The 13,563-nt window shown below is 47.0% G+C and overlaps 1 protein-coding gene across 4 annotated transcripts in view; it reads right to left on the reverse strand.

The window, feature by feature from the left end:
• The window catches only part of AHI1 (Abelson helper integration site 1), a 144,552-nt gene extending 138,149 nt beyond the window's left edge, over positions 1-6,403 (reverse strand). The window contains exons 1-4 of one of the 4 annotated variants that reach the window (XM_069974987.1): positions 6,256-6,403; positions 3,360-3,436; positions 1,472-1,590; positions 391-953 (exon numbers count right to left, since the gene is read on the reverse strand). In XM_069974987.1, coding sequence (XP_069831088.1) covers positions 391-953; positions 1,472-1,590; positions 3,360-3,369 — 692 coding nt within the window. In that variant the 5' untranslated portion in view covers positions 3,370-3,436; positions 6,256-6,403. The other 3 variants (XM_069974985.1, XM_069974988.1, XM_069974986.1) reach the window with 3 other exon arrangements.
• Between the last annotated feature and the right edge of the window lie 7,160 nt (positions 6,404-13,563).

The raw sequence follows: 13,563 nt of genomic DNA on the forward strand, positions 1-13,563 counted from the left end.
AGAAAAGGCTGAAATAAAGCACTACAAAGGGGTATTCCACTCAGGTAAAATACATGTGGAATCATCCCACCTCCTGCAGACTAACAATTTGTTCCATACTTGTTATTAACTTTTCAGTCTCCTTCCCCAGTTCTGAGCTGCTGCTTTCTGCTGAAGACACAGAGGATATCATACACAGCATATCCATACTATTTACTAGGATTTTATAGCTGCTTTCTTTGACTGGGGCAGATTTCTTATAGTATGGGACATATCAAGACCTGCCTCACTAAACCCTACATGTTTGTTATGGGCTTGGGTTACCAGGATCCATAAAAAGTAGCCTGTAAGTCCTGTGTCTCCAGATTCACACTGTTGGGTATACTCCGCTAACTATGACAAAATCAATACCTCGTTTCCGGCTCTGTTTCCACCAAGTCTTTTTTTTTCCTTCTCTTTTTCTTTTTGGTTCCATTTGGTAGAAGATGTTGTTGGTCATCGCTGCTAGGAAGATGAGCACTTAGTTTCTTTTTTATCTTTTCTTTGATTTCATTGGTTTCCTCCTGGGAAACATGAAGTCTATAAGCCTCAAGAAGTTGTTCTTCATTCTCAAATTCAGTAGGGCTACGCTGTTCTCTTGAAGTGGCATCCACTGGCATCCCAGAATGCATAAATGGCTGGTTTGAAATGCTACTAGCATTTACTTGCTGTACTAAGTCTAAGTTTTCTATTTGATGGTCACTAGGTTCACTTTTGTCTATCACATCAGTTTTCTTTTTTTTCTTCTTTTCAGATTTTGCATGCCTGTGCTCTTTAGCACCACCATTGTCTCCTTCTTCCCTTTCCCACAGCAATTCTCTGGCTTTTTTCTTTGTAATTCTTGGGCTATCCTCTTCTTGGCCGTAGGTGCTGCTTTCTAACGTTTCATGCACATGATCTTTGACTGGGGGGAGTTGACTGCTGAATGTTTCAAGCTTTATGATAAAATGGGAAAAAATCATCAGAATAAAATGCAATATACCATAACAAAACAGTACAGCTAGGAAGACACCAGGGAGCGTGGACAGGTAGCGTATAGACTTTATTATATTCTTAAGAGATTAATCAGCTGTTGGCTGCGGATATCGCTATTACATGTATCGATGCACACTCGGAAGCCAATGATTCTGGATCAGGACCTAAAGACACAATCAGCTGATGATCGTTGTTACACAGAGCAACAATCTGCCAAATGGGCCTGGTTCAGCAAATTATTGCAGTCGGCCGGGGAATGGATCACGCTGTAGTATTATCTCCCCGGCTATATCTTCTGATCAGAGAGGGTTTCAGCAGTGACACCTGCTGTGATTAATAAGTTCTGACATGTCTGATGACCTATCAAAAGTTATTTGTACTGACAGGTACACTAATATCTGTTCATCGAGCAAATGGACATAAAATATTGTAATTTACTCTCAGTTCCACATGAATACATTACATATGAGACACTTACAACAACATGTTCTTCTTTGGGAGTTTTCTTTTTCGTCTTTTTTTTCGCCTCTGCAAGAGCAACGTAATTCTGGAAGACTTCGTCAAAACGGCTCTTTGTCCTCACCTTTGCCTCACTCTCTACTGTAAGAGACAGATACCAGGTTATATTATATATAAAGTGAAATATCTCTCTGAGAAGACCACCCCCTTAACTGGACCTGATTTCCTGCTATACTGTACACTATTTATACCAGTTTTTTCATGTGAGACCACCCCTGAAAAAAAAACAAAAAAAAAAAAACATTGCTCATAGCAATTTTGGGTGATTGTCTCAAAGAGTTTTCAATGTCAATGCTTTATGGTATACAGGATTTAACAAGGTGTCAATAACCAGAACCATCAACTAGCATTACCTTATTTAGTTCTTTATTTTTTTTTTATCTGAAAATCCCTAGAATCCTTTCCTCCAGTTTGGTCATGTGATCACATGGTGACCCCTGGAAAGCACACAAGCTATTAATTGGGCAGCCAGGATGCACAAACGATGACTGTATTATTTGTGCGTCCATTTAAATATATTGCTATTGGTTGCACATCCCATTTACAAAATGTTAAAGCCGCAGAAAAGAGAATTTCGCTTGTCTCATTTCCAGCAAAGCTCCTTGCCGATAATCATCCCGTTATAGTGATATTGTCATCCCCTTCCCATATGAGGAGCTCTCAGCAACATTTTTAAAGTGTCACTGTTGTTATAACTTTTAAAACTTTCAACAGTAGATGTGATATAAAGCAGGTTCGCAATTTACATTCATTATTTTTATCTTAATTATGGATAACACGGCACTTCCTGAATTGAATTTTTTTAAAGAGACTAAACACAAGAAGTCCTGTGTTTCCTAGGTGATTGGCGTGCTCACAGAGAAGGCAGTCATGTGATTGATAGACACATTGAGCCGTGATACTCTGTACAGGTCAGACTTCATGTGTTTACATTACCCAGGCGCTCCCCTGGTGTCCCAATGCCTTCTCCCTCCATTTCCTACACCCTGCAGCTGCCTCTGATACTTCTGGACCCATCCCTTCAGTGACAGGCCACTCACTGGCCAAGACTGGACAGTCCCACGGCCAGTGATTGGCTGAGCGGCCTGTAAGAACAGAAACAGGGCCAGAAGTGCCAGAGGCAGCTGCGGGGAGCAGGTAATGCAGGGTAAAGTCTGCAGGACACCGGGGAAGCCTGGACACAAGTATAAACCTTATTATTTCCTCACACTGTTATCAGCCGTCAGCCGTGCATCACTAACACACACAGCGATGCATGGTTGTCGGACAATGATTTTGCAACATGTTGGAAGGCAACAAACAGCCAATGATCGTCCCAATTGGCCTGATCAACACTCCATGTAAAAGGGTTTTAAAGGGGAATTATCAGCAGGTTAGATGAATCTAACCTGCTGATAGCCCCCTATAGCTCCCGGGGTGCTGAGGTGGTAGGTATGCGTGTTACCTCCCTCTCCAATGAAGGTACTGCGCTGTTACTTGGAGTAATCTTTGGCTTGGAGTACTGTTAGGAGTACTGCCGCACCCCCCACAGCTTTATCCAATGACACTTTGGGGACAGTTCACATACCTTCCTCTTCAGCGTCCCCGGAGCTATAGGGGGCTATTAGCAGGTTAGATTTGTCTGATAGTTCCCCTTTAAATAGTAGATATTAGAGTGGTCTCACAAGTCAAACAAAGCCATGTAGTGTAGATAAACAGGAAAGCAGAGTGAATGTCCTGTGTACTGGATAGTGTCACACAGACCAGTGACCACAGGCCAAGCACTGGGGGCTGCCCATCACTGATATACATTCTAAACAGCCAGCCAAGTGACAATGCAGAGCAAAGAATCACAATGACAGGGTTACCTGTAGGCATCTTCAGACCAGGAGACAACCCTGTTTGCACATAATCATTTTAGCTTTATATCTTCCCAGATGTCAACCTGTACAACAAAATTTATAGATATAGATAAGAATAAAGAACACACCAGGGGCATACACTTTTTTTTAGATCTTATTTAGCTTACTTTGCATGGCAATAATTCGTTTTACTATTTTCTGATTGCAATTTCATTTTTTGTACCTTAGTATGGGGGCAGCCATCTTGCCTGAGCTATTTTTAACAGCATTTACTGGTATGCTTTACTAGAAACCCATGGACATAGATGTCAATAGACAGGACCTACAGGAATTACAGGAATTTTACCCAAAATCAGGAGTGAAAAAAAAGAAGTCTGACTTTCCATTTCCTATGGGAGTGACACCCCAGCAGATATTATCAAAACACTGACAGTGGCGCTGAGAGGACGGCCCAGGAAGCGGAATCTGCGGAGGAGTGGGGCAGGCAAGTATACATTACTGTCATGTCCCCCACAGCCCTGGCAGCCTGGGTAATTAAAGGGAACCAATCAGCCGAATCGGGCTGATATGGTTCCCTGGAGCAATGTAAAAAGCTTCTGCAGCAGCTGCGGCACGTACCGGCCACGGCTGCAGCAGGAGATTTATACAGGAGAAAAATGAGTTTTATTCTCCGGGTGCATGACAGACACAGACGGGGAAGTAGTCATCTGGGTGGCTCCCCGCCCGTATCTAGTCACCGCACTCCGCAGGATGATTGACAGGCAGAGTGGCCAGTGATGGACCTCTCTGGTGACTAGATACGGGCAGGAAGCCGCACAGATGATTACTTCCCCGCCTGTGTCTGTCACGTGCCTGGAGAATAAAACTCTTTTTTTCTCTGGTATAAAGCTCCTGCTGCAGCCATGGCTGGTACATGCCGTGGATGCTGCAGGAGCTTTATACAGCGCTCCTGGGAACCATATCAGCCTGATTCCCTTTAAAGTGACTGTACCACCAGGCCCAGGCTGAAGCACTGGAGGCGGGCCAACCCACCCTTAGTGGGAAGAAACCCCAGCCCCTCCATGACGTGACTCCATTAGAATCAATGGAACCCTATTATAGAGGGGCTAGGGTTTCCTCCCACTAAGGGTGGGTTGGCCCGCCCCCAGTGCTTCAGCCTGGGCCTGGTGGTACAGTCACTTTAAGCATTTATCCCGGACAACCCCTTTAAAGCGAATCTGTCTATATAAAAAAAAATTCTGACAAATTTTGTTTGGTCACTCACTGGCTACAGGGGCACTCTCTATAGCACTGTCCTAACCACTGATGGCATGGTTAAATTGACTCTGTACCCACAATCTGCCACTTGCCCCCCCCCCAAACCACTTGCACATTCGGATAGCTGCTTTTAATCCAAGATCTGTCCTGGGGTCCATTCAGCAAGTGATGCAGTTATTGTCCTAAAAAGCAACTTGGACAGCCCTGTGCCCAACAGCAGTGGCTTACATTGGGTATGCATTAGGCTGGCACAACCACTCTGTCCCTCCTCCCCGCCCTCCTCATGATTAGGAATGCCACTGGAACATTTTCTCCATGCTGAACATTGCACAGGTGCCTTAATGACAGGTGGAGAATAGGAGGCAATCTGCCTGGAGCATTCCTAATGATGAGGAAGGCAGGGAGAAGGGACAGAGAGGTTGTGCCAGTCTAATGCATACACAATCTAAGCCCCGACCTTTGGGCACAGGGCTGCCAGTTTAAAAGTTGTTTTTTAGGACAATAACTGCATCACCTGCCGAACGGACCCCAGGACAGATCTTGGAGTAAAAGCAGCTATCTGATGGTACAAGTGGTTTGCAGGGGGTCAGATTGTGGGTACAGAGTCACTTTAAGGGTGCCTTCACACCTACCGTATCGCAGTAGAAAATCCGCTGCGGATCCGCAGCAGATTTAACTAAATGAATGAACACAGCATCAAATCCGCACTTACAAATCTGCTGTGGATCCGCAGCGGATTTGACAGTGCGTATTTAATGCTGTGTTCATTCATTTAGTTAAATTTGCTGCGGATCTGCAGCGGATTTTCTACTACGATACGGTAGGTGTGAAGGCACCCTAAAGAGTCACATTCTAGCTGTCAGTGGCTACACGGGTGCACTCTGGTCACTGCTAGCTACTCGGGCACTCTCTGTGCCTGGCTTAAAGGGGTTATCCAGCGCTACAAAAACATGGCCACTTTCCCCCTACTGTTGTCTCCAGTTTGGGTGGGGTTTTGAAACTCAGTTCCATTGAAGTAAATGGAGCTTAATTGCAAACTGCATCTGAACTGGAGACAACAGTAGGGGGGAAAGTGGCCATGTTTTTGTAGTGCTGGATAACCCCTTTAAAGGGCACTCTCTGGCTGTTGCTAGCTACTCACACACTCTCTGGCTCTAGGAGTACTCCTGGACATCTCTGGTTCTATGGGCACTTACTTGCTGTCACTGGTTACTCTGGCACTCTCTGGTCACTGCTGGCTACTCGGGCACTCTCTGTGCCTGGCTTAAAGGGCACTCTCTGGCTGCTGCTAGTTACTCAAGCACTCTCTGGCTGCAGGGGCACTTTCTTGCTGTCGCTGGCTACTCGGGCACTCTCTGGCTGCTGCCGGCTACTTGTGCACTCACTGACTAGACGGGCACTCTGGTTACACGGGCACTCTCTGGTTACACGGGCACTCTCCATAGCACTCTCATTACCACCGCCTCCGGTGGTGAGGGGCACTGCCCGGCCCTGGTCACACACTCTCCGGCTGGCACACACTGCAGAGAGCCCTCAGTACTCGCTGGGCACCGGGTACCACTCTGGATACATCTGCGCCCCCGGGCTCCGGCGTGTACATGGTGGGGGAGCTGCCCTCCGCTCTGGACAATGGCTAAGGACTCACCTCAGCGGCCATAGCACACCGTGCCCGCACCGCAAGGACAATCCGGTGCCCGCTCTTCCGTTACTTTCCTTACAGCAGTCACAACAACTCCCCGGTTACCGGCCCCGCCCACCGCCGTCACCAGGGCAACCCGGCAGCCAGTCAGGATAGAGACGGCGCCGGGTGCCATTGTAGGGCATGCGGAAGTGGCAGGAGATACAGGGACTGAGGGGATGCTGGGGCCTCGCTGCAGCCATTATAGTGTATACTGTACGGAGCGTAATATATACGGATAGGAAATATATACGGATAGGGCGGCACGGGAACCGCAAAATGCGCCATAGAAACCGGACCTTTCATTGAGGCGTCTTATTACTATGGAGAACAGCGCCTCTTCCGGGGACAACGGTGCCACATGTTCCTGGGGGCTATGGACTGTATAAGGCCTTATTCACACAATCAGTATTGGCTTATAGAGTCTTCCCGCATAATCCGATAAAAATTACAGATTGGGCATCCGTATTGCATACTATTTCTGTAAATCCGTTTCTTTTACTGACTGCACAATACTAGTTAATGAAGTTGAGTAGGTTAAAAAAAAAACTAGCACCAGTAAATGCCCGACCTCTAAAATTGATTTCTGTGAGAGGATCCGTGAGAAAAAAAATCTGGGTCTCACTAGGACATGTCCTTTATTTTCAGCATTGGTTTACATCCTTGTAATCTATTTATAGTGCGAATAGACATCAATGTGCACTAACTTGTATACGGAAATATGGATCCGTAAATTACGGGACGTGTGAATAAGTCCTAAATCGGTACGATTACAGAAATACGCAACTTGTTTAACTTTTATTTTATCTGCTGTTAAAAAAAAATAAGAAAAAAAAAGAAATGTTCCCTTAAAATTGGCTCTATTCCTATCCATAATGCTCCTATTTGTTGGTTTATGGGGCTGTGTGAGGAGTAATTTTTCTTGCGCCATGATCTGTACTTTCTACTGGTACCTTGATTGCGTATATGCAACTTTTTGATCAGTTTTTTACAGTTTTTCAGGATTTGATGTGACTAAAAATCAGCAATTTTGCACTTTTGTGGGTTTATACACATTGTTTACCGTGCGAGATCAGGGCAATATCGCATTGGCGATACCAAATATGTTTATTTATTTTTATTTATAAAGTGGGAAAAGAAGGGTGATTTAAACTTTTATTAGGGGAGGGGATTTTTTTTATTAATTAAAAACCTTTAGAGTCCCTGGAGGACTACACTGTGTAGTATACATAATACAGCACTGATCCATTAGATCAGTGCAGTATTACTCTGGCCGATCACCAAGCCAGCATCAGCATCATTCTGACGCTGAGGCACGGCCGGGTAAGTTGAACCCAGAACGTAACTGCACATCCTGGGTCGAGTAGCGGGGTTCAGAGGGGGGACTGCACCCGCTAATTAGCTATTTGGATGCAGCTGTCAAAGCTGACAGCTGCATTTAAATAGCTATTTCCCAGCATCCATGGTGGTCTAGTAGGCGCCACCACAACCAAAGGCAACAGTGTCAGATGCATAACGCTCTCCTACGCTGAATGAGGGACCAGTGGCCTCAGTGCTGATCACTGATGAATGTCAATTTATGCTGACCAGAAGTTATGGTCGCCAACGATGTTGGGGATGTCAAGGAAAGTGCTATGCATCAGCCATTGGTGCCTCTTGTGGTGGTCCATGGTGTGTGGCTGCCTGTGGATAACCTTGTGTAACTTGCACTGCAGCCATCTGATAAGTTTATTGCTTTAGGGTACAAACACACGTTCCGGATCTGCAGTGGATTTCTCTCTGCGAATTCGCAGCAAAATCTACTGCAGATCCCTTGCCTTCCGCTGCAGATCACTTTCTATAAGAATCCATACTGGAAGCGGGATTGACATCCAGCTGCGAGTATGTAAGTGACAGCCCCATTAACCCCTGCCGGCCGGAGCATACATTACCTGCTCCGCTCCGGCTTGCTTCGGGGGCTCATGGTGTCTGGACGTCCCGCGGTGAGGCATCGCACTGATTGGCTGAGCGGGATGTCCAAGGTTCCAGAAGCAAGTCAGAGTGTGGAGCAGGTAATGTATGCTCAGGCCGGCAGGGGGTTAAGGGGCCAGCTTTTACATACTCACAGTGAGATGAGAATCCCACTGCGAGTATGGATTCTTATAGAAACTGACAGGCAAGGCATCCACAGTGGATTTTGCTGTGCAAGAAATCCGCTGTGGATCCGGTACGTGTGTTTGTACCCTTAGTGTGTTATACTATTGTACAAAATTGAGTATGGGGAACTGTTGCTGTAACCAGTTTGGCTGGTGTTATATCCAGTGTATATAGGTCCCTCCTGGATATTGTACATCTCACATATATACTTAATGGAGTGTAGAAGATTCTTGCATGATATTGGGTGTAGACCTGACTCAGATCCCAATCTTATTTGTCTTGTTCAAAGTTTTTAACAAATAACAAGCTTACATTAGGCTCCATTCAAACGGAGTAAAACTGGCGGAAACCCGCCAACCTTCGTGTCATAATGACAGTCTATGGAAGGCTCGTACTCTTTCTCTTTCTGTGATGAAGAATGAACAAGTTTATTCTTCAGCGCGGAGAGAGGAGGCGTGCGAGCCTCCCATAGACTCCCATTATGACACGGAGGCTGGCTCCACCGCGGAATTTCGCCAGTTTTACTCCCTGTGAACGTACTCCCTAATACATAAAGCATCAGATGCACCCCAGTAATATGGGGAGTATTACAAAGAATCAGAGAAACAAAACTGAACACGTTCTTATATGCTTCATATGGTAGATCAATATAGTCCAAAGCACTGCGTCTATCCCAGCTTTTAGTAAACTTCTCGTAGGTGATGGAGCCTGTAGAAATTATTCTTTCCTAGTGGTATTATTGATAACTTCTACTAGTTCTAATTCTGAGGTTATAGTCTCCGTTTTCCAGTGTTCTCATCAATACCATCTTACCATGGATAAATAACATACATGCCATGTACCTAATCTCAGAAATTAGCAGAAAGAGGAGCACCATCTTTGGTGATTGCAGCACCTTAGACCAGAAAACAGTATGTCTTGCCACAAAACATGGAACAGGGATGCCCTTATTACTACATTAATGCCAACATCTATCCAAAAGAGAAACAGATTGCTGAACCCAGGGAGACCAGCCAAACGATAACACTGCCGGTTAAAGTGTTTAATGCAGTGAAATCCTAGATGCATTGCTCCCTAGGAAACATGAATATGCAAAAGCAGAGCCCGTGGAGCTTTATTTAAGAGTCTCCAAACACAGAACTAGCCAGATATCCCAAGGGGTGGCTCCTGTAGGGAAACCACCAAAACCACCATATTAAGTGGCCCTATAAGTCAATGTAATGACCAGGGAAAAAACCAAGGCCAGGTATCCATCCACAGACAGTTGTTTCGGGGTGTTGCACCTCATCAGTGTGGAGCAGGATTCTGGCTAGGTGGAAGCAATGCCTATTAAAGCCATAAGAGAAACAGATCGCAGATCTCAGAGAGACCAGCCAAACGATAACACTGCCAGTTAAAGCGTTTAATGCAGTGAAATCCTAGGTGCATTGCTCCCTGGAAAACATGAATATGCAAAAGCAGAGCCCTTGGAGCTTCATTTAAGAGTCTCGAAACACAGGACTAGCCAGATATCCCAAGGGGTGGCTCCTGTAGGGAAACCACCATATTAAGTAGCCCTATAAGTCAATGTAATGACAAGGAAAAAAAACAAGGCCCAGGTATCCATCCACAGACAGTTGTTTCGGGGTGTTGTCCCTCATCAGTGTAGAGCAGGATTCTGGCTAGGTGGGAGCAATGCCTATTAAAGCCATTAGAGAAACAAATCGCAGATCTCAGGGAGACCAACAAAACGACAACACTGTCGGCTGCCGGTTAAAACGTTAAATGCAGTGAAATCCTAGGTGCATTGCTCCCTGGAAAAATTCTATTCTAGGCATCCTCATAAAACCTGGGTAATCTAGCTGGGTAATAGTACCATTGCATGATGTGAACTACATCTAAAGACTTTATATGTTGCTGTAAGGGCAACTTGTCAATCTTTAGTCAAGCATTGCATTTGCAGATCCCCACATTGGCATTGCATTTGCAGATTTCATTTGCCTAATGCTGACCTTATGTAAATATGTCAATGATGTGGTCTTGTACTCACTTGGAGGATTTTTGAAGCCAAGCTATCTGTACTTTCTGTAGAGTATATGGTGTTGAGACAGATCTCTCCCCAGTTTTTTTATTTTTTTGTCAAATCTGTTTTTATTGAGAAGTTTTTAGAGATAATAGTACAAGGAATATGGACACCAACATGATGCGCTTAGGGTACAATGAAACACAGAGAACAAACAACAATACAAAAAGGAGTGAGGTGGGTTAATGGTGCTGTAATTCTTATCAATGAGGTCTCAGCAAAGTAGACAGTATAAGCTGTTGTGATGGGCAAATGTAAAGTAAAGGTTCACGTCAAAGGGTATAGTCTAAGCTAGTGATTTTCAACCTTATTTGAGCCGCGGCACACTTTTTATACTTAAAAAATCCCGGGGCGCACCACCAACCAAAATGGCACAAAATGACATTAAACAGTACATATTATACATATAGTTAATAATATAGATTCTCAATGTATTTATACTCACTGGGCCTGTTTTCTTCTCCCCCCTGTGCTTCTCTCCACCATACTTCTCCCCCCTACTTCTCTCCTGTGCTTCTCTCCACCATACTTCTCCCCCCTGTGCTTCTCTCCTGTGCTTCTCTCCACCATACTTCTCCCCCCTACTTCTCTCCTGTGCTTCTCTCCACCATACTTCTCCCCCCTGCTTCTCTCCTGTGCTTCTCTCCACCATACTTCTCCCCCCTACTTCTCTCCTGTGCTTCTCTCCACCATACTTCTCCCCCCTGCTTCTCTCCTGTGCTTCTCTCCACCATACTTCTCCCCCTGCTTCTCTCCTGTGCTTCTCTCCCCCATGCTTCTCTCCTGTGCTTCTCTCCACCATACTTCTCCCCCCATGCTTCTCTCCTGTGCTTCTCTCCACCATGCTTCTCCCCCCTGCTTCTCTCCTGTGCTTCTCTCCACCATACTTCTACCCCCTGCTTCTCTCCTGTGCTTCTCTCCCCCATGCTTCTCTCCTGTGCTTCTCTCCACCATGCTTCTCCCCCCTGCTTCTCTCCTGTGCTTCTCTCCACCATACTTCTACCCCCTGCTTCTCTCCTGTGCTTCTCTCCCCCATGCTTCTCTCATGTGCTTCTCTCCACCATACTTCTCCCCCCTGCTTCTCTTCTTCGTTTCTCTCCCCCATGCTTCTCTCCTGTGCTTCTCTCCACCATACTTCTACCCCCTGCTTCTCTCCTGTGCTTCTCTCCTGTGCTTCTCTCCACCATACTTCTCCCCCCTCCTTCTCTCCTGTGCTTCTCTCCCCAATGCTTCTCTCCTCCATACTTCTCCCCCCTGCTGCTCTCCCCACCATACTTCTCCCCTCTGCTTCTCTCCTGTGCTTCTCTCCCCCATGCTTCTCCCCCTGCTTCTCTCCACCATACTTCTCCCCCCTGCTTCTCTCCTGTGCTTCTCTCCACCATACTTCTCCCCCTGCTTCTCTCCTGTGCTTCTCTCCACCATACTTCTCCCCCCTGCTTCTCTCCTGTGCTTCTCTCCACCATACTTCTCCCCCCTGCTTCTCTCCCCCATGCTTCTCTCCTGTGCTTCTCTCCCCCCTGCTTCTCTCCTGTGCTTCTCTCCCCCATGCTTCTCTCCTGTGCTTCTCTCCCCCATGCTTCTCTCCTGTGCTTCTCTCCACCATACTTCTCCCCCCTACTTCTCTCCTGTGCTTCTCTCCACCATACTTCTCCCCCCCTGCTTCTCTCCTGTGCTTCTCTCCACCATACTTCTCCCCCCATGCTTCTCTCCTGTGCTTCTCTCCACCATACTTCTCCCACTGCTTCTCTCCTGTGCTTCTCTCCACCATACTTCTCCCCCCTGCTTCTCTCCTGTGCTTCTCTCCCCCATGCTTCTCTCATGTGCTTTTCTCCACCATACTTCTCCCCCCTGCTTCTCTCCTGTGCTTCTCTCCCCCATACTTCTCTCCTGTGCTTCTCTCCACCATACTTCTCCCCCCTGCTTCTCTTCTTCGTTTCTCTCCCCCATGCTTCTCTCCTGTGCTTCTCTCCACCATACTTCTACCTCCTGCTTCTCTCCGGTGCTTCTCTCCACCATGCTTCTCTCCTGTGCTTCTCTCCACCATACTTCTTCCCCCTGCTTCTCTCCTCCATACTTCTCCCCCATGCTTCTCCCCACCATACTTCTCCCCCCTGCTTCTCTCCTGTGCTTCTCTCCACCATGCTTCTCCCCCTGCTTCTCTCCTGTGCTTCTCTCCACCATACTTCTACCCCCTGCTTCTCTCCTGTGCTTCTCTCCCCCATGCTTCTCTCATGTGCTTCTCTCCACCATACTTCTCCCCCCTGCTTCTCTTCTTCGTTTCTCTCCCCCATGCTTCTCTCCTGTGCTTCTCTCCACCATACTTCTCCCCCCTCCTTCTCTCCTGTGCTTCTCTCCCCAATGCTTCTCTCCTCCATACTTCTCCCCCCTGCTGCTCTCCCCCATGCTTCTCCCCACCATACTTCTCCCCTCTGCTTCTCTCCTGTGCTTCTCTCCCCCATGCTTCTCCCCCTGCTTCTCTCCACCATACTTCTCCCCCCTGCTTCTCTCCTGTGCTTCTTTCCACCATACTTCTCCCCCTGCTTCTCTCCTGTGCTTCTCTCCACCATACTTCTCCCCCCTGCTTCTCTCCTGTGCTTCTCTCCACCATACTTCTCCCCCCTGCTTCTCTCCCCCATGCTTCTCTCCTGTGCTTCTCTCCCCCCTGCTTCTCTCCTGTGCTTCTCTCCCCCATGCTTCTCTCCTGTGCTTCTCTCCCCCATGCTTCTCTCCTGTGCTTCTCTCCACCATACTTCTCCCCCCTACTTCTCTCCTGTGCTTCTCTCCACCATACTTCTCCCCCCTGCTTCTCTCCTGTGCTTCTCTCCACCATACTTCTCCCCCCTGCTTCTCTCCTGTGCTTCTCTCCACCATACTTCTCCCACTGCTTCTCTCCTGTGCTTCTCTCCACCATACTTCTCCCCCCTGCTTCTCTCCTGTGCTTCTCTCCCCCATGCTTCTCTCATGTGCTTTTCTCCACCATACTTCTCCCCCCTGCTTCTCTCCTGTGCTTCTCTCCACCATACTTCTCCTCCCTGCTTCTCTCCTGTGCTTCTCTCCCCCATGCTTCTCTCCTGTGC

The sequence above is a fragment of the Dendropsophus ebraccatus genome, chromosome 6 (genome assembly GCF_027789765.1).
Source record: "Dendropsophus ebraccatus isolate aDenEbr1 chromosome 6, aDenEbr1.pat, whole genome shotgun sequence".
Taxonomy (NCBI): domain Eukaryota; kingdom Metazoa; phylum Chordata; class Amphibia; order Anura; family Hylidae; genus Dendropsophus; species Dendropsophus ebraccatus.